General features: G+C 34.7%; 1 protein-coding gene across 1 annotated transcript; it reads left to right on the forward strand.

Annotated features, from left to right (window-relative positions):
• The first annotated feature begins 7 nt into the window (after positions 1 to 7).
• LOC126837205 (uncharacterized) lies at positions 8 to 21,413 on the forward strand. Its single transcript, XM_050571027.1, has 3 exons — positions 8 to 65; positions 19,741 to 20,027; positions 20,331 to 21,413. Exons 2-3 carry the CDS (start codon positions 19,935 to 19,937, stop codon positions 21,411 to 21,413), a joined length of 1,176 nt encoding a protein of 391 aa, XP_050426984.1. The 5' UTR covers positions 8 to 65; positions 19,741 to 19,934.
• The last annotated feature ends 261 nt before the right edge of the window (positions 21,414 to 21,674 follow it).

Raw genomic sequence — 21,674 nt, forward strand, 5'->3', positions numbered from 1 at the left:
TGTGCAAAGACACGTTAAAGTAATGACGACTTTCGGTTAGTCACGGCTGCGACAGTATCACAAAGGTAGAGCTGGTATAATATTAAGATTAAGTATATTGATTCAGAAGTAGTTTTATTCGTTGGAATTTATCTTGAATTTCTGTGGAACAAAGACGACACGACCTTAGTGGCCGCACGGTTATTTTTGTTCAAAAATAGTTTTTTTTTTTTTTAAGTAAACACTACATTTTTGTTGACGTGTAGACCAACACGTGGTGTCTGGCAAAATGATTTGTAAAGAGGCGCCACATAATATAAAACACAAACAACATACCCTCAGCGAGTGCTTTGAAATAAACACTTAAAAATCGTTCCCATTTTTTATATGACACTTGAGTTTTTTTTTCAAATTAACAAATGTTTTTCAAACAGATTCGATCGATCGAGGTCGAATATAACGTTATGAAATATTAAATGTTCAATACCTACTTCAATGATGTCTCTCAATTAAATGACCAGAATTACCAGGTTAAAATATATAAAATAACGAATAGGTTTTTTTTTCCACAATTTTAAAAGGTGTTTCCCGTCGGATTTGACAGTCAACAATGTCAATGTAATTAGTATAAAAATTGTCTAATTTCAGCGGGTCGGTTAATTAGACGAGAACATGACGTTCTTGAAAATCACCAAGGGTAAACCACTTTAAAAAAATAAATTTCTCCCTTTTGAACTTCGACGAAATAAAGCAGAAAGTTTAATGTGTATTGTTATGTAGTAATGGCACTCGGTGTCCTTATTATATATTTCCAGAACGATTTCAAAGAACTCGCTAACAAGTACCCAAGTAAACGTTAATCGGTTTATAACAGTCGGTTAAGTTTGACATCGACGAGGACAGTACAAAAATAAATAAAACAGAAAACAACCCTTTCAGGCCAGACGGGGTGGACATTTTTCTATACTTTCGGTTCTTTGGATTTTTCTCGTTTTCGACGACGTTGCCTTTTTTCCCCTTTAACCGTATTCTCATCTTGAAAAAATGTTTTTTATTCTACTTATTTTGTAGTACGGTTGAAGTAAATGAATTCCTATTTAACCAAAACAGGTTTTTCTTTTTTTTAGTCACCAGTAGAACGTTACACTACATATATTTTGAAACTTTTCATTTAGACGTTATGTCCGAATGGAATATTTGTTTAGTTGTAGTAAAGTTAAGCGAAGAGTGTTAATCGTCAAGTGTTGAGTAAGTTGAAAGGTTTTTAAGATGAACAATAATTTCAATTTTCAGGTTTTCAATATTCAGTTTTTTTTTTGAGACTAATGGACGCATTAAACTCACCACACACAATGACCTAAATTTTTTCTTAAAATAATATTGCTATTTTATATTTTTTGGAATCATTTATTACTTTTCGAAGCTCTATCAATTTTTAAGACTTAAATAGTAACGTATTTGTTTAATCAACTGTTAACTTTGGCAAGGGTAAATTTTTAAATAAATATCGAAAAAAAAAAAAAAATAGTGCTTTTTAGGTTGTTTGTGGAAAGTTGTATGTAACATATTGTGTGTATCTTTAAAAATACAACGCCAAGTTAATGGTTGATTGAGCTCTGGAAAATAATTAAAAAGAACAAAGAAATGTAGACTGTTTCAAGTTGAATTTAGCTCCCTGCAGAGAACCAGACAAACAACGAGTGTTTCATGGATATTTAATATTTTCGCCCTGTTATTTTTTAGCTGACTCGTTTCGTTTTTCCAAGTTAATAAGGTAACTTGGCCTGATTTTCGACTTCGATGACAAAACAATATTATGTCGATGAAAACCATATCGTCGTTATCGCGTCGTTTCCGTTTTGGAATCCGATTGCGTTCATAGGTGGAGCACGTTAAGGGGATGTTTGTTTTTTACGTTTGCCCGGAAATCCGGGATTCCGGTTGTCGTGTATTATACAACAAATATAATATTCCAACTTTCGGTTAGGCGAGCACATAATAATATCATGGCTGCGGGCGTTTTCCCTCGTCGCCACCGGTAAGCAAATAAAATCAAATCACATTTCCCTCCAGGACCTCCGAACCGTATGCGTATTATATATACCGTCCTACGCGGAAATCGTGTTGACATAATATAATTCGAAGGCAGTTTCTTGGGGGAAAATAAAAGATTTCCACCTCGGTCGCGACTGCCGGTTCGACTGCCTTTTGCGTTTCCTTCTCGAGCAGTTCCCGCCATTGGAGTTCAGGCCATATCCATATGCCTAATTTTAACCAACAAATGTTTGTATAAAATATGTTCAATATAGTTTAAGTAATTCGTGAATTTAATTTTTTTTGCACCGATTATACTCACATGCTTGCTGATCAATAATGCCACTTTATAACGGACTGACAGTGTGGCCAATCGAGAATAACAAAATATCCCCATTTTTGTCCAGTGGCATCCTACCGTCTTAAGTCCCCCGAAATTACAGTATCTGTTTTTTTGTTTTACTTCTCCGTTCGTCAAAACGATTACAGTTATGGCCACCCGATTGCGACCAACTTGTATATTTTGGCGAAAATCCAAAGAGAAGAGCCCAAAGCCTTTCCTACCTTGTCTTGGCTCAACACAGGTCAAGTGGCAGTAAGAAATGTGGACGATTTGTTTAACAGAGACTGCATAGGAAAAGATTGTTTTGCATATTTTTGCATACTCAGGGATAATACCCTATTTGAAGAAATTTGCATATTTTAAAATAAATCCCCCGCGAAAAAAATGCACAACATAAATCATATTTTTCAGTTATTTCTTAATATTACACGGAAAATATAATATTTTATTTTTTATTTGCTAACAATTCACTTTTAATTTTAATTTTCGAATATTGTATAATGTTGTTAAATCGATGTTGAATTGATTATGTCAAAATAATTAAGTGATTTTTTTTTTTTAGAAAGATAAACAACACAAAAATAGTAGGAAATCAGTACGAGCATAGTGTAACTTCTTATGGCATTGGTTTTTACATTTGTCAATATCATTAAATACTCCTTACCCAAAGTATTGTTTGAGAATTTTTATACTCAACATTCAGTATGGAATTTGGGTTTTGAGTTTCATTTTTTTAACAATATTATTATAGTTCTTACAAAATATGAAAAGCGGATTTTATGATCATATACTTTTATTTATTTCTTTATCATTATTTAAGTTTTGAAATATAGTACAGGGTTATCAAAGTAATTCATGGCATATAAATGGCTATAACAACATACGACAGTCATGCATATTTAATATTATACAAGTATAAGCCAAACGGCGTAATATGTTTTTTACTTATTTACTCAGTTTTAGAAATCTATGTAACACAATGAAAAAAAAACATGTTATTATATTATGACAGCACTACATAAACGAAGACATGTTTACTACTAAAGTGGTTTTTGAGAAAAATGCGGGAAAATTGTTTGCCTGTTTACAACTGTAAAAAAATTACATGATACTACAATATGTGTATAATGACTGTAATTCAGAAAGAGCTCTTAAACAAATACGAACATTTTTTTAATAAATTATTTAAATCAACGTATTACACATCTTTTAATTGCAGTTTTTAATAATTAGGAAAAATTCTATTGTCGGTATTATTGATGCCTTGTAGGAAAAAAGCGATATCACTCACTTTGACGTACAACGTTTTGGCGATTAGTGAAAAATATTCATTTAACTTGAAGCCAAGTTCGCCTAGATAGGCAAGCTCTAACCCTACAGTTTCCCGTATGTAGGCGCCGCGGTCAGATTGTTTCGATGGTTGGTTCCACTTGGTCAAAATCGTATTCACTTCGGTACCCAGCGCTGTCGCCATTTCGGTAAACTTGTTTTTTACCGGCGTTTTGTTTTCGACCAAATCGTTCAACAAGCCAATGAAGAAAACGTCGGTACTGAAGAAATCCTTTTCCAACGTAGCCGTCAATTTTTCCATAAATTTCGCGTGCTCCTTACGGCCTATTACTTCTCTGTTGTCCACAATGTCGCAAACGACGGACAAATACGCCCAAATGTAACAGTATAGTTTCACCTTCATTATGTCCAAGAACAGTTGTTGGCATTTGACGTTTTTAAACGGATCCGTTATCCATTCTCGGTAGTCGGTGGCGTTCCTAGTCCTGTGTTCTTCTTTCAGCAGTCGTCGGATTCCGGACCAGTCGATGACCACGGTAGGGACCGACTGGAAAATCAATTCCTCGTTCTTCGGATACAACGTCTTCAAGTTCAACGACGACTTGCTCGCGGTACAGCAAACCCCTGTCCAGCTCTCTAGTTGCGGGCTATTCAACGGTCTCACCACGGCATCCATCCAGTATTCAATGTCCACCGACGCCCTGCCAATATCGAATTGCCGTCCGTAGCCGGCCTGCAGATAGTTGTTTACCACGCAAAGGTCGATCAACGAGCCGAGGCTTTCGCGGATCTCTACGTCGGCGAATAGATCTTCTCCGATGTGCTCGTGGTTTTCTTCCCAATTCTCGACGGCCAGCAATCTAAAGTACACCTTCCACGCCCAACCATACGACCGTCGTCGTAGTGTGTTTTCAGCGTCCTGAGCATCTTGTCGCAAAGGCGTAGCATGCTGTCCAAGATCACGAAGTTCGTGCAGAGCACGTCCTGTATTTTTCGGAAATATTTGATTTGCACCAATGTGGCTTTAAACACCGAAATCTTACCACTGAGTGTACCGACCAACGCTGTAACGTGTTCGTCTTTTATCACGATTGGTTGCTTGTTCATTGTAATTACATTTCGCAAACGGTAAATGAATTGGCGGTCGTAAAATCCCACGTGGATGTGGTCCGTTAAATGTGTGACCTAAACAAACAATTTTACTGGGTTTTGGTGAAACGCATTTAACTCCATACCTTGGCATCACATCGACACTGAGCTTCGTGAAAGCAAAGCACCAGAGTACCTTATGAGAATACTGTGATCATACATGAAAGACCGGTCTCCCCTGATCAGAAATGGCAGTGATCAAGTTAGTGATCAACGACGGAGTATAACCATTGGCGTTTCCCGAGATTGTAGAATATATTTCACAACAACCTTCTTAAAACCGCTATCCTAAAAGGTGTCAAGTAAGTAAGGTACGCGGACAGTCTAACAATTGTTGCTGTTGCAAAAGATAACCCAGTTAGTTTTAAAAGGCAAAAAGGGTACCGTCCAACTTTCTACCATTAAAACGGAGGAAAGAAATAGAACAACTAACGAGGTGACAGAAAAGATGGAGCGCTTCACCCAAAGGTAGCCGGATTAGACGGACCTATCAAGGATGGTTCGATGAACAAGGAGTCCGAACCTGGTGCTTACAGGAGTACTTGTGGAGGAGGGGAATAGGCCGGAGTCCACAATGTGTTTATTGCCAGGACTCGATGCCTACTGTGGAGCATACAGTGTTTAACTGCGAGCATTGTGCCCATTGTAAGAAAGAAGTTCACCAGCTCTTGGGAAGACCATCAATCCTAGAAGATTTAGATAATCTGCTGTGTGGTCCCAACGTGGGAGAATACGGGAGCGACCCCTCAGAGGAAACGCAACATATTAGCTCAATAATTATGTAGAACCGGACATGTGATTGTGAGCCCCCCCCCCCGCCCGCTTGCAGGGATTTCACAGAAAACAGTATTTATATATATATGTAAATGGGTAAATAACTTAATTGTCTTAATTACTTGTCACTAATTGTGACTTGTTAATACTTATTGCTTGTTTATGATAACGAAGATTTGGGAAATTACCTGGTCCTTTAGCTGAGGATTGTTTGAAATTTCATTCGGCATCGACGCTCTGGTTTTGATAAAACTGAACTTGTTATCTATGCTATTTTCAAACGAGGCTGTTACAAAACATGGTACGTACAAATTCAACGTATGCATTGCAATGAAAACCACACATATTGATTCCATTATGACAGCACATTAACCGTTAGAAAATTCTAATATATTATACGCGCACTGGATATGTCTGACTGATACAAAACAACAGAGTGAACTCCCTGTCGGTTTCTTTTAATGTAGATCGAGAATGTGTAAGCTGAGAAAAACATATACATATAATATTTTTGTTAGTAAAAGTAAATATTATGTATGTACCGCGCGCTATGGCTTTTTCCGTGTATAAACAATAAAATGGTACACAATAGTATAATATTATTTTGTTTGGTGTAAAGTATTGAACTACCGATCTAAAGTATGTAAACGGTTAAAAAACAAAATTCTAAGCTCAGTTACTGGAATAATTCCACAATCAATTATCTCGGTTAAAACAATAAGCATACATCGGTTACTATTTTTATTTTTTATTTTATTACAAATGTCTTTTACGGTCTATTGGTCTAATAGTAATAATGTCAGAATTATAGTTAATTTTAAAGTAGAATTTAAAGACTGAACGTGAAATGTATATTAATTAATACAATACTGCAGTGTTAACTAACACAGGATAGAAACAAATAATACTTAAATTTCTATATTCATTTAAAAAAATTGACAACCTAACTTTGCTAATTTTTTCTATACTGATCTATACTGTACTTAGTTTACACTATATTGGTATATAGACAAAACTTGATTTATACTCTACAGGTTTAAACTATACTAGTTTGGAATATACTGATTTAAGCTGTGCTGGTTAACACTGTGCTTGGCTATACTATTTTATATCATTTTTAAAATAAATTTGCAAAAGGAAGTACTAGCAGTATAGAAACTATGTTGTACACCGTCATACTATATCTAGCACAATCGTTGTCCGGTGAATTTAGATAATGAAAACGTGATGATATCGTTATTACACGTATGTTTTGCTTTCAATCCGATTGCAAAAGGAGAGTTAAATGAAAAATGAAAAAAAGAACACAAAAGTTTTCCTGTGACCAAATTGAATTGTAGCTTTTATGTTATTGCGAGGCCCGTCTTGTTGCCACTCCGTTTCCTGTAAAGGTACCCACGAGCCAGACGGTCCAATTCACTTTGGCTACAGAAATTGATTTACTTGTATCGTTCGATGAATTCGTTTGATTTTTTTTTTTTTCATTCAATCAACCGACTGGACGTTCATTAGTGGACAATACGAGAAAAAAAAATAAACTATAAAGCGCACAATAAGTAGGAATGGTAATAACGATTGCGATAGGAACAATTATTGATTTTTTTTTGCTGTTTTCCGGCGCTGAAAAAGAAATTATCCTGAAAAATGTCCAGCCACGCAAAACCTTTTCGTTGGTTTTTACTTAAAATTCAAATGACTACACCACCTACTGTGCCTTGGTACCTGTATACGGTTCGAATAACACCGTCAAAGCGACCGACAGTAAGCATATTGTGGTGTTATCCCGGTCGTTTAGTATGTGCTGTGTATTGATCCCGAGGGAACAGGATGCCCAAAGCTCGGTATTGAATGTGCAAATTGTCTGTGATAAACATTTTTGTGAATTATTAACACACTGTTTAACGAGCATCGAATGAAAACGAAAAATAGAGGACTCACAGAAAACATGCCAGGAAGTATACATTATATAACATATACATAACGTGTTAAGTTTTGGTAGTGGTTCCAAAAATACAAAATATTCTGACACTTAATTATTTCTTGTTCAGTTCATAATAATTTATAGTAATTATATTAATCTGTTTTCAAAAAAACAGTTATTAATAACGTTAACAAACAACAATTAGCGCCAAATCACTTTTACAATGTAAAGGTATAAGTAAAAATTGTTTTGAAATAAGTAAAATAATTGCCTATACAATGCGCCTCAATAAATGCTAATGTAGGCCACCTCTAATAGGAAAATCAAATTTGTTAAGTGCTATTTGGCTGTTGAAAACCATGCTCTAGAACGGTCGTTGAAAATAGAAATTTAAATTCGAGCAGTAAGAACGGATTTTGAAATTAGTCGACTAAATAAAAACACAATATGAAATTATTTCAGAAAATATTACTTTCGGTTGATTTCTCTTAATAAATTTCTTTAAAAACTCTTGAAACTTTTATCGACTGTAACCCGTTGAACGGGTTTTATGTTAAGTATTGTTGACAATAAACAGTTTGCAAGCCATAACTAAGTATTTTTTCCCCGTGTACCCAGTATAGTTGATGCAATTGCATCAAATTTCAAATGTAACTTATCTCCATTAAATTATATTCAAGAAAATCTAGCGGTCGAGTCCCTCTCACCCTCTCCGGCATCCCTTTGCTGAGACCTACCCGCTATCTCTCTCTCTCTGGCGTTCTCTTCTTATGTTGGACAACTTTGAGGACCACACACTTATGTAATATAATATAGTATTATACGAGCCGGTCGATCCTTTCCCGGTAATATAATTATTGGAGTGCCCGTAATAGTTTTGAAATTGACGTTCGACCAAAAGTTTCCGGCAGAGTATAATACCACACACTCTATAAACTTCGGATGATTGTAATATTCGAGTTATTAGAGTTTGTGGAGTCCGTACATATTTGCATAGTATGGCTTGCTGCTTTTGACATACCATGTCTTTGTGCCACGATATTATGTAAAACGCCTATTTGGCATTATTAGCATGTCGAACAAAATCACTGCCATCCCCCGTGTGGAATCGACAACCAAATGGGTGCTGCTTTCTTGATTTTGATTTGTTTTTTTAATTTAAATAAACGCCAATTGAATATTATCAAGCTTACGCTTGCTTAATGGAGTCACATTTTACCGATATCCTTCGTTATAAAAGAAAAATGCGACTCCAATAAATGCAAAAAAAAAAAAAAAAATAGAAACACTAAATGAATACATACTTGCACTTGTTCTCATGCACGTTAATCAAGTTTATTATATACATATCTGTTATGCAAGGTTAGGCACACTGCCATACATAATTTATGAAATTTTATTAATTATTAAATACATTTTTTACTAATTCCTAGGCTACTCTTGTATGTCAGTACTTCTAGACAAAATGAAAATGATTTTCCACACCCTTTGTGAGTATAAAAAAAACAAATAAATAAAAATTTAAGAACAAAAAATGACAAATAGATGTATATACGTCTTATATACACGTTGGACGTCGGGTTGGTGTATAAAACTTTTTTACATAAATTTACCCAACCATAGTTTGAAAAATATCATGGTTTCAAGTACCAAAGAAAAAACACATAATAAATTGTAGAAACAATACCTTTTCAGCTCCGCGTCCAAGCTAAAAATTAAGGTTGATTTAAAAAAAAAACTCCTTTACCTTTCACGCATTTCTGTAAAAACATATTTTATAGCTGCTCGTTTTTTCAAAAGACAAAATATTGTATTTAAACTTCATGAAAAATATGAATCCCACAGTACAACCGAAAAAAATTGTATGTATTTTTTATTTATGTACATAGTTAACATTTGATAAAATAGAAAATCATAATATTATTGTTATGGTATATAAACTTTAAAGATAACAAGCCGCAGATTTGTGTTAATATGCTTAGTGATTTTTAAAAAAAATTAGGGTTGAATTTTGAAATGTGTTATGTACTTTTATGGGTCAACCGAGATGGTAGAAATTATAAATATATATACATATTTTTTTTGGCGCTGCCCGATGAAAACAATTTCAGTGGTTCCTATTAAAAATGATAATAAAAAGGGAAAAAATAGTTTACTATGGGGAGGTATATTTCTAATTTATAGGCAAAAGTCCCTCCCCCCAAAGGTATTTTGTCTTATCGTTCAAAATGTCTACATCAGGCCTTGGTATTCTGTTCGCAAGTCTATAGTTTACTATTAGTTAAATGTTTAAGTCGATAAACTCTTATTTTTTCGGTCAATTTTTAATTTGTCCAGAAGTCCTCACTGTAGGTTAGCGGTAGAATTTGGTTCTGATAACACACCTCCTTCGCGTTGAATGTAATTATAAAAAAAAAGGTCCTGGTCGATCTGGGCATACAACAGCTTTCTTGGGGGGGGGGGGGAACTAAAAGACTCCCATCAAATATCATAATATGTTGAAAAAAAAAGCAATTATCGTGTAGCTCGTACAAACCATGCGTGCAATGTTTATTCGTTTGGAAAAAGATAAGACGGTTTTAGTCGCGGTGAAAACTATAGAAGAAGAAAAAAAAAATTCAAGCCGGCCACTTTAATTGGGACAAAGTTTTATTATTGTACGTACCTTTTTTTCTTCCTTTTTTTTTTTTTATATAGTTGTTTTTGTGTTGTTGCACGCAACGTGCAATGTATAATGGGAAAAAAGTTTCCAGAATAACAAAAATATATATATTTATATATTACTAGAGCAAGCGCTGGACCGTGCCGACCGTATTAAAGAGAGAGAGAGAGAGAGAGGGCAAAGATAAAGGGAAGTCCGATGATTATGAAGACTTAGAGCCGTTTTTGTTCGGCCAAACACATTTGGCCGGTCGGATAAAACGCGTTTAAAATGTGTTCTGTCCGAGAATATTTAATAATAAATATAAATTTACAATAACGGACACCCCGAAAGGCAAACGCCGAGCAGGTAGGTACGCGGAAAATGCACAGTCAGGGTTTTTATTATAATCTAGGCAAAATGGAATTACTCTTTTGTTGTTTCCGTATGAGAAAACACACGGTTTAAACCTACACAGTGTTTGTTTCAACTTTTTTATTGTTATGTTGACTCTTATCTCTTATCAATTATCACTAATGTCTGATATCTTATCTCTAATCACTTATCTCTTATCAGTTATCAGTTGTCACTTAAAAACGAATTAATTTGCAAACAATCAATTTTAAAAGAATGAACATTCAGGAGAGGAAATTGTGTTCTTATGAAATACAACTAAAAAGCTCAATAGTGAATAGAAAACTATATCAGATACATTTTTGAAACTTTTCACCAAACTTTTAGCGCCAAGCTGATTGTAATATAAAATTAAATAACGAAATCTGTTCAGAGATCTGTGTGGCTATAGACAAATTTAGCTAAAATTGACAATTTGTTTTATTACCAATAATTTAGTTGTTTAATAATTTATTTTTATTTGTTCATATTTCGTATCTTCTTGACAAGCTAGTTTTAGTATGCTTATAATCAACTTTCTATCCTTTATGTCATTCTAAATTAAGCTTTACTAAGATATAACACATAAATCAATGTTTTTTTTCAAATTCAAATCATTGTATCCCGCATGGGTATGAAATCCTATCTACCCATAAATTTATATCTTATATTAGTGTATAGAATTGTCTTTATTTCTTATCCACAACAAGCTTGTAAAATTACCGATATAATTTTTTTTTAAATCAAGAAAGCAATATACTTTTACAAGAATCTGTTTTTCCGAAAAATTAAAATAAATTTGTTTGTTTGACTGAACACCAAAACATATGGGGTGGCTTGTTGTAATTTGGAATTTTTTCTTAAAGTTCTCATATCAGATTCGGATTTAAATTGATGGCACACAACTTCTATATAATATATATTATTATAAAAAAAATTTATAAAAATTTATAAAAAATGATGAAACTTGTACCTCTGGAATATATTACATAGGGTAAATATTAAGGAGTTTTAAAATATGGAAAATCTACAAAATCGCAATTATTTTAAGAAGCCGAGAGACGGTCTTATCCTTAATGAATCATCTTTTACACTTACCCGACTTTGGGGCTTTTCCATTTTATAAGACCAGGGTTTTCTGTAAATTTCGCACGCTCGGCGAGGACTTGGAACGTTATAGAACGCTCAAAAAGAATTATTCGACGTTTAATAACTTTGGCAAGCAGACAAGTACCGCGGTGGTGTAAAAATAATAGTTTCCCGCACCTTTCCTCCGCCTACACGCACACATACTATAAATCTCTCTCAGGTGACTGTATTTCGGCAAAAACCCATAATGATCCGCCGTTGTTGGGATCTTATTTTATACACATTCGACGTATGATGATGCATGTACAATGCGTCCCTTCTATATGCTTTTGTGCGGTTATCCCTATTTGAAACTTATACGACTTCTGCATCCTGTTCTGGAGCTGATCAAATTTCAGACGGCCCTTTATTTCTGTTCTCGTACGCCGACAATGAATCACTCCCGGTGTCCAACAACAGCAGAAACGAGAGCGGCTCTGAACGACCCCTGGTTACCACAGATTGTAGTGTATAAAACGTTACAATGGTTAATTTTATCATACTGTCTACCTAGCCGGATGTGCTGTGCCTATGAAAATAATTCCACTCGATAACTTAACGAGCCAGACTGTCATTCGTGACTCCAGGTCGGACATCATATTATAGAATATCATGGTTGCTTTCTGCATAACGCCATTCAATCGTATACTTGTAATTTCTTCGAGTGGAAAACTGTGTCCCCCAACAGCACCCTTTTAGTCCCATTCATTCAATCATGCACGATTTTCACACACATACCTATCGTTAAGCTATTCATTACAATTACTTTGGCCGTCTGTCGATATCGGCATACTTCTACGTCCATAGTCGTTGCGATTCGTGCTGCTTCTTTGACGTGAGGCTCATCTTCAGATTTTAGTTTTGCCAGTATCACAAAATTGTGGTTTTTGCACACAATTACTGCGGAGATTAGCTTGACAAGACGGATTCAATTGACGGGCCAGCTAATGGCACGGACATTGAAAGAATACCGTTTTACCGGCAAATCGTCGCACTTCCCGCCGAGATTTCACTAGATTTGAATTCCGAGTGCGTCATTCGATCACGGCCGACTAAACGCATTCATCGATTTCGTCGGCGACAGAGCTGTGTTTGATGTAGCGCATCGTGTATCGTGCATGACGTGCCTTTGCATATTTTATCATCCGTCGTCGCCCGGCTTTCGACCGAACCGAAAACGCATTAAAAGCCGTGAAATGGCGTTGGCATAAATAAAAGGGCCCTTGTGCATAATACGGCGGCGGCCGGTATATTAATATTATGTATATTTGATGTGACTACTAAACGTGATAAGCGCGTTAGCCCTCGTCGGGTGTACGGTCGGCGGATGTGCTCGGTCCCCTGTAAATCCGGTCTCGTTTGATAAACATACGGGCGTCCCCGGGGAACCGAACCCGCGGTCCTTTGGGGTAAACAATAGACGGTTAAAATAATATCGCCCGGGCTAATGCGTTTTGCATCTGATAAAAACGCACACTGACGGACGGACAGACAGTCAGAAAAAAAAAAAATTTTACAAAACCGGCACTTGACCGGCACATATTCTGTCTCTCCGTTTTGCTGCTTCTCGCACTGCATTATGATAATTAAAACAACGGCTTTCGACCGCGGAAATTGTATATTATTCAATTAAACCCATAACAGACCGTCTGTCCGTCCGACCCGGCTCGGCGTGTAAACAGGATTATGCTCTGCTAATTGCGCCAACGTCTCACAGGACAGTCCCCGAGTCGTTTAGCTGGAAACAACAACACTGCCGGTATTATAATAATTTAATAAATCCGGTGCGCCGTATAAAAAATATTATTATTATCTTCACAGCTGCATTGGCTTCGAAGAAATGTTGATAATTTTGATAATATTTCTACAACACAATACTGTTGAATGTTTTTTAAAATAGTCTAATTACTTGTAAAATGCGTATGGCATATTATCTGGATTCATTAACCCTTCTTTCCAGCAGGAGTAGAGCATCTCTTCTTGTTTCGCTTTTTCAACAGTAGTTCAAAGACTGAAGGTCTGAAAATTGGACCGAAGGTGATAGGGAGGCTTCTCGAAAATCTGTACTAACCAGTTAGGTTAATTCTACTACATTTTTTATAGGTAAGATAAAATATTAAAAGGTTTTATCTAGATAAATTTATTTAGGTATTTTCCATAACTGCTCATTTTCTCGGAAAATAATTATTACAAGTTTGTAGTTTGTATTTTTTAACAGTATTTTATTTATGTCGTACAATATTATAAAGCTACCAAATGTTTACCTCTCTTAGGATTTTCCCAAAGGGATATCAGTTTTGAAAGCTTATTTAGTATATATATATTCAACTAACTTTTTAAATTAAGAATAATGCTCTGAATATTTTGACTGGTCGATGGGAAAAATAATACTACACTCCACTCTTCCTCCTGTCCTAAACTTTTGACTTGTACCATATTTATATTAAAGTTGATAGCGCAATGAAATATGCCAAAAAAAAGTATTTTGTATTCATATATACAGGGTGATATCGTTCGAGTTTTAAAAGTTGACAGAGCTCTGGAATAATATAAAAGACAATCATTTGAATATTATTTATGTTGTAAAATGACATATTAAACAAAAATGTGTTCAAAAAGAATAACTACAAAAATACAAATATTTTAAAATAGAAAATGAGTGTAGACATACTCGTACTTAATCCTTCGCGCTGTAGTGTTGCATAATAACATAAATTAAATTTAAAAAATAAAATAAAATTGCAATTGTTTTCCAAAAAAATTATTGTCTTATTTATCACTGAAACCCACCTCAACGTAGTGTGACCACGTTCTAGAAATTAAATAATTGCATTCCTTCAACGGGGAGTACATTGCATCTGATTTCATATATAATATGTGCTACTACTATCTACCTAATCTCATAATCACATAAACATTTCATAATGATATATATATTTTTTTTTATTGAATAAAGAATATACATTTATACAATCGGTAAAAGCTGTAGGTTTTTCCGGTTGTGTGCCAAAGTAAAGACATGCACTGTCAATAGCGAAGGTAGAAATAGGTATATCTGCTGTGTAGAAGAGGGGGCTCCATACAGATCATTTTTAAGGAGTTTTGTATAGGTAATATTTAAGAAAACATTGGCTTAAATAAATTTCGACCATGTCAATAAATTTACCGGTTAACTTGTACAAGCTTCAAGGTATTATTTTTAATTTAAATCATTTTGTCTATGAGTAAAAGCCATTTTAGTCAATATAACATACATTTTTTGTTCCATCGCACAGGCTCAACCAGTAATCCGATAAGTAATATAAAAACAGATTTGAATTTGCCATGAAATTTACTTGAGATCGGTCGACGGACTTTTTTGATATCTTATACCTACTATGTATAAAACACGTTTGAACATTTTATAAAATTTCAACATTTTAAAATAAAATTTAGAAAGGGTTAAAATTAAAAATTGAAAAAAGTACCTCGACCGATCCTAAGTGAACTTCAGACGAATTCAAATCTGTTTTTAGATTGCTTATCGGATCACTGTTTAGGCCTGTGCGATGGAATGAAAATGATGTGTTTTGACTGAAAAAATGGTCTGTATGGAGCCCCCTTAAGTATAAAAGAGGGGACAGGTTAGGCGCACCGCCTTGGGGGCATTTAGGCGTTTTTAAAAAAATATACCCTTCAAACCGGCGACCACGCTCTGCTACAAAGCTACGCGCTCTGCAGTGCCGGTTTTTTGCTAATAGCGGCATATTTTTCTTTCATTAAAAATTGTCCATAATATCTGCTTGTTTTGTATTCTAATCTGCGATGTATTTTCAAAAAGGCGATATTTTCTTCGTCGACAGCTACGGCAATAAAGTCGTTAAACGCTTGGCTGTATAGTTTTTTTTTGTGTATATATATATATTTTTGTTTTCCGATTTGATTTGTTTTTTTTTTTTGCAGAAGACCCCCTAATGATATCGCGTGCCGGTCGTTTCGCGTCAGTATCAACCGCACGTACTAGGCGGTTTTGCTTGTTTTTTTTTTTTTTTGTAGGTATGTATGTAACATATAATAAATTCGCACGGTATCGATCGTTCCGGCCGCGTTAATCTCACCCCTTTGGCCGGCCGGGTGGGTATTAGCGGAAAGGGAATGGCAAATGGGGTGGGCTGCGGTAACAGCCCGGAAAATAAACCTGTCAGTACTCTGTGAGTTTTTTTGGATAGAGAGAGAGAGAGTCCCGCGAGTATTAACCCGGACCGGAGCCGGCGCGACGCACTTCATTTGGGCGGCCGGGGCAGTCGATGACGGGTTAGGTTTTTTTTTTTTCCGAAGAGGGTATATTATACACGCTGGTGAACGTTGGTAGTCAGAGAGAGACAGATAGAGAGGCCTGACCTGTGACCCTATATTTATATATATTATACCCCGGCTGCCTTGGTTACCATTCGCCGCGGCGGTAACCCCAAATCGTGTCGCCTTTGCCGGCGAGACGTTTTCCCCGGTAGGCCCCGCCGAAACGCTTCAGACGAAACAGACCAAACTGTTTTTTTTTTTTTTTGTTTTCCGTACCATCATCGTCATCATTTATCACGCACTGTATTATAATAATAATAATAATAATACTATTATGTTATGACACATAACCCCGGCCGTTGTTTAAAAACGCCCGCTCGTCACGGCGGCGTGTAACAAGTTGTTTACTTTTATATTAAAAAACAAACTAACACTTATAACGTTATACACACCGTTGGATTCGGAAGTGGGCACGGATAACCAAAGGTCCACGACTCGGTTGGTTTGGTCGAATATCACCGGACCGGACAATATTGTACTCACAAAGATAACAACACAAAAAGGCATCTTTCTAAATTATTTTACTCAATGGGGCAAATCGTTTCACTTCGGCCGTCCTGAACAATTAACATCAATACAATAGGAAGCATATTAATGACAAAAAACGTGAAAATTCTAAGATAGTCGTGTTGATTTTACATGAAATAACAATTTACCGTTAGTATTACTGTTCGTTTATATTACCACTATTTCGGTCGGTCGGTTGAAATTGACTTCTTTACTCTTTAATTGTTTATATTTAATATTCAAATTGTTTCTATGATAGATTAATCGCTTTAACTGATAACTTTACACATTAACAAGTTGATAGCAAGTGAAATATGTTCTAGCCAAGCAGTCCTGCGTAAATAAAGATTTTTGTAAATTCAGTTTTTTCCATACAATTAGATTACCACTCTTTTTCGTCATTTTTTATTGTTATCTCAAAATAAAAATAAAAACATGAAAAAAGTATGTAATTGTACACTTGATTTACGAAATAATCAACGAATTAATATTACAGATTTTAACATGATATTTTAAGGGGAAAGGGAGTCAATAATCTTTAAATGACTGATAAGGAATTATTGATAAGATAATCGGCTGAAACGAGATAAGTGATAAAAGAAAATCGATGGTTATTTCTGAACAACTGGTAAGAGACGAAAAACCAATTAATCACAAAATTATGTTCCAGATACTCTGAGCTAGCATTTTGGCTAAAACTTAAAGGGTTTTTATTTTATTTTTAACAATAAATTGCATAATGATAATAAAATATGTACAGGTTAATTTACAAAAAAAACATTTGAACGCGAACTGTGTTTAACGGACAAATTCGTTATTTACCAGGAAAACAATGTCATAAGGTATAATTGATTGAAAGGGTAGTTAAAAACGGCACGTCGGTGACATATTATTATTGTAATTATTTCAATTGAATAAATATGTAATTTGCCGTGTTTACTATTCCGGCGTTGGTTTGACGAACGGTGATATAATAATAATATTGGAATTATTATTAATGCGTGCGTGGTTTATTGTTTAACGTTTTGCCGGCATTATGATAAAATATGCATTAAACTTGCTCATTTGAACACAGGGTAAAGAGCTTTACCGGGAAATTCATAATAACAATAATGATTTACAATAACCGTATTGGAAAACGGTATTTTTTTTTTAAACCGACACGACATGTGTTTTTAGTGCGTACACGTTTGTCGTTGGTTGCAATGCAATGTGAAAAAAAAAATTTAATTATAAAATGAAATAACTAGCAGTTGATAACCGAAACGAAAAAGACCTTCTAGCGTTCACCGTAGTATGCTAAAAAAAAAATTGTACTCTCGAAGTGAGCCAAGTTAAAGTTAATGGGAACCGAAAAGTTTTGGGTCAGCTAAAACAACTCCACAGTGTTTTTCCCGACTTTTACCAGCCACTAGTTTTCTGAAACAATCTTAAAATATGACTTTTCCATCGACAAAGGTGAAAGGCCGCGCAACCGCTAAAATCAATCACAAAACTTTATACAAACACAATATATCTCGTTATGTGAACTGAATAATATGTTTTTCTTGTTTTCATACTTTTGATCGACAAACTAAAATCAGACTTTCCAATCGTCATATTGTTTTATTTTGTATATAGTTTTAACGTCGAAAACTTTTTCAATACCGTCTACGATTTAAATCACCATAATTTGATCAGTTTTATTTTAGGTCAGGTTGTGTTAGGTTTATATATTAGTCGTAGGATATTTTACATCAAGTGAGAATTAGGCTTAAATTAAATGATCATTGGATAAGTCCTGTTAAATTGCTTGGGGGTTTTGATAGGATAGAATATCTTAGATCAAGCTCCAGTACAAGCGATGATTTACGAACAGCTATGAAACAATCAAAATCTTAAGTGTATTAGACTTTATAAATGAACCGATGAGAGTATACTATAAAATTATTTCGCGTTTAGAAGGCGATTACTCGGTTTCGGCCAAATACTGGCACAATGCGTGGCGTTCGAAAATCCTTTGCATTAATACAATTAGCTAAAACCATTATCTGTCTCGGCGCAAAACCGTGTGAATTATACAGCAAACGCCCATGTGAACGTGCGTTACACCCAGTCGGTTCGCCTGCATTTATTACAGGCCAACTGTTCACCGACAACCAGAGCACATTTGAACGTTAAGCTTGCAAATCGCTAATTCCATCGTGTGGTTAACGCGAAAACAGTTATTCGAAACTGATAATTTTCCAAAAGCGCAGCAAAGGCTTTGACTTGAATAGTTGTTCATATTCATTAATATTGTACTAATGCAATATAAAAAAAATATGTATATTATTTCCTATTAAACTGTACGAGACCAAAAATAGTTCATGTGGATCTAATAATTACGATATATAATCGAATATTACATTTTATAACCTGTGCTTTTGATTAGGTTTTGATATTAAGAACTAAATGCTGTATAATAATTGTTATACAATATTTTTAAGTCAAATGAACAAGTCTATTACCTAGACGAATACTTCTTAAGTTTAAGATTACTAAAATTTTTTCGTCAATAAGGAATATATTGAATTCCGAATTATATTGCAAGTAAAAACATTATACCTATTGTTTCGTATAATAACAACCGTTGGAAAAAAACTACGAAAGGTAAAATATTTGATTATTATGGTTGTTTGTTAGGTCATATTGCGGATTGAATACCACACGTTATAAAATAAAAACGGTTGTTTTTCGAAAACGTGCAGGTGTTTTTAGTGTTTAATTTTTAATAACACAATGTCCTAAAACAACATGTTGTTGCTAACGTTGTTTTCCTGTCGACTTTATCATACATTCTAGTTTGAACGGACACCGAATTGGTTATTTTTAATTAATGCAATAAATATACTTTTTTTGTCATATTTTCTGTTAAATACCAAATGTAATAAAATATAAACTAGAGTTTTTCGAAAACGTACAAGTGTTTTTATTGTTTGTTTTCAAAAACAAATTGTTATTACTAAAGCGGTTTGCCGGTCGACTTTACAACACATTCAAGTTTGAACTGCCATTAAATTCGTTTTTTAGTGTCTGCATTAAAAATTCATTTTTATAAGTTTTAATATTCAGTTTGCTGTGCTTGGAGCTGAAAACGACAATTTTAACAAAACAAAATCATGCAATTCGCGATTATCTTACAGGTTACACCTTTAGCTGCCACAACTATCTTGTTATATGGAACATTCATCACGTCTGAGGCGGCTTATGGTGTTTTTTTAGAGACTGAAAATTATGATAATCGTTCGTTAGAGGTCAACGATGCCGAAGCGTATCATGCTCTAATAAACATCCAAACCGGATACCCGAATATACAAGAAACTCCTGCAGAAATCACCGAGGACTTTGTCCGATTGGCCCGTAAGAAGAAGCATAAAGAGTTGATTTGCACGTACTTGCATTGTAGCTTGAGACACATGGAACTTAACGAGTGTTATTTCGAATCGTTCGTTGACACAGTAGACGCTGTTCATGAAGTTGCAAAATTTTGGGAGTTCGTCCAAAGTATGGTAATAAAATAAATCGTATTAATATATCAATTACATAAATAATAATAAATAATTTAATATCCACGCCTCATCCTAAATTCAATTGACAACATCATATGGTACCTTTTGAGTTTCAAATAATGTTAATAATGCTCCAGAAAATACCTAATTGATTTCAATACCACATAATTTATTCACTTTAAAATTTTTTTTCCTATACCAAAAAAATTCACCCGATACAATAAACAATAACAATTTGTCGATACAGCTACTACGCCTAACTTTTAACATCATGTAACCGCAAGTGTTGTTTTTGTGTTTCAGTTGGGCTCATTATACCAATTCGGAGCTCTGAAGTCAAAAGCCCTGATGTCGTTTTATTTGTACATCAAATTAATGAATTCGTATACTTATTCTGTTGGCTGGGACCAGAGTTCTCTGCAGGCAACCCTAAACAAGGCAATGGAATTACACAAAAAGGTTCACCAACAATTAAGAGAAGAGTTTGTCCGTTGCCCTAATTACGATCAGTTTAACATAGATAGTGTTGCGTCGGAATTCTACAATAAACTAGAATTTGGGAACGAACTAAGTCAATCGATGTATATTCAAGAAATACGGCTTTGTATCGCTAAAAATATGTTTGATGTTAAGAAGGTGATGTACAAAAACGAGAATGGCAGGAAAAGCAACAGATTTGGAATTTTTCATAGAATGTCGTTCCAGTGTCTCTTTTTAAATGAATTTGGGCGGAGATTTGATATTTACTATTTAGGATGGGCGGTTGACGTTCAGTTCAACTGGGAAGCCATAGGCGATACAATTTTATCAAGGTTGACAGAAGCTAAACGTTTGCACTTGAAGAAAGACAGTTTGGAATTACTAATAAATTATCAGATTACTTGCATCGATTACTTGAAAATCTTTATTTTACGGTTTACTTTAATACACCTAGAGTACCTGAAAATGTTCGGTTGGTTGCTGGCACAAACTGACAGGTCCATCATTACAGGAACGGACGGAAATGACTACGTCGAAGAATGGTATTTTATATTGACCGATTTCATAAAATTGCTGTACTTGAAACACGACGATTTTTTCAATAATTTGTTGTGGAGTCTTGAGGAGAACTCATTGTACGTGTACTACAGCGAAGGGAACGAAACGATAAGGAGCCATGTGCAATTGGAACTCGAAAATATTTTGTCGACCACATTCAATGTGTCTGTCTGTGAACCGATTGTGTTGAACGTCAAGTCGAAAGATGTGTCTACCCTGAAACAGGAAATAGAGGAAAACAGTATCGGTAAAGCACGAGCATTCGTGAATCACATAAAAGGCTATTTCGACATAGATTTTCGTATTATCCAAACGATTATCGGACTGAAAAATAACAGTGATTTTTAATAACTATTGCGATTTGTACGCAAATCTTCTAAAAATTGTATGTTTAAAAGCACTTTTATTTCAACGTAAGCACTAAAGTCGTCAAATTTGCCAATTATAAAAAATAACCCGAATAAATTCATTTATTTTGTTTTAATAATATTGTCTTTTTTAAATATTTTTTATTTTTGTGTTTATATCAACGATATCTCTCAAATAGTCAAGCTGATTTTTCATGTAGCAAATCTATATCTCTTGAAATATTACATGAAGTGCCTTCCC

This window comes from Adelges cooleyi, unplaced genomic scaffold (assembly GCF_023614345.1).
Source record: "Adelges cooleyi isolate 19-005CV unplaced genomic scaffold, UGA_ACOO_1.1 ACOO_flye_CR_arks_rails_tigmint_CR_PRNA_247, whole genome shotgun sequence".
Classification (NCBI taxonomy): domain Eukaryota; kingdom Metazoa; phylum Arthropoda; class Insecta; order Hemiptera; family Adelgidae; genus Adelges; species Adelges cooleyi.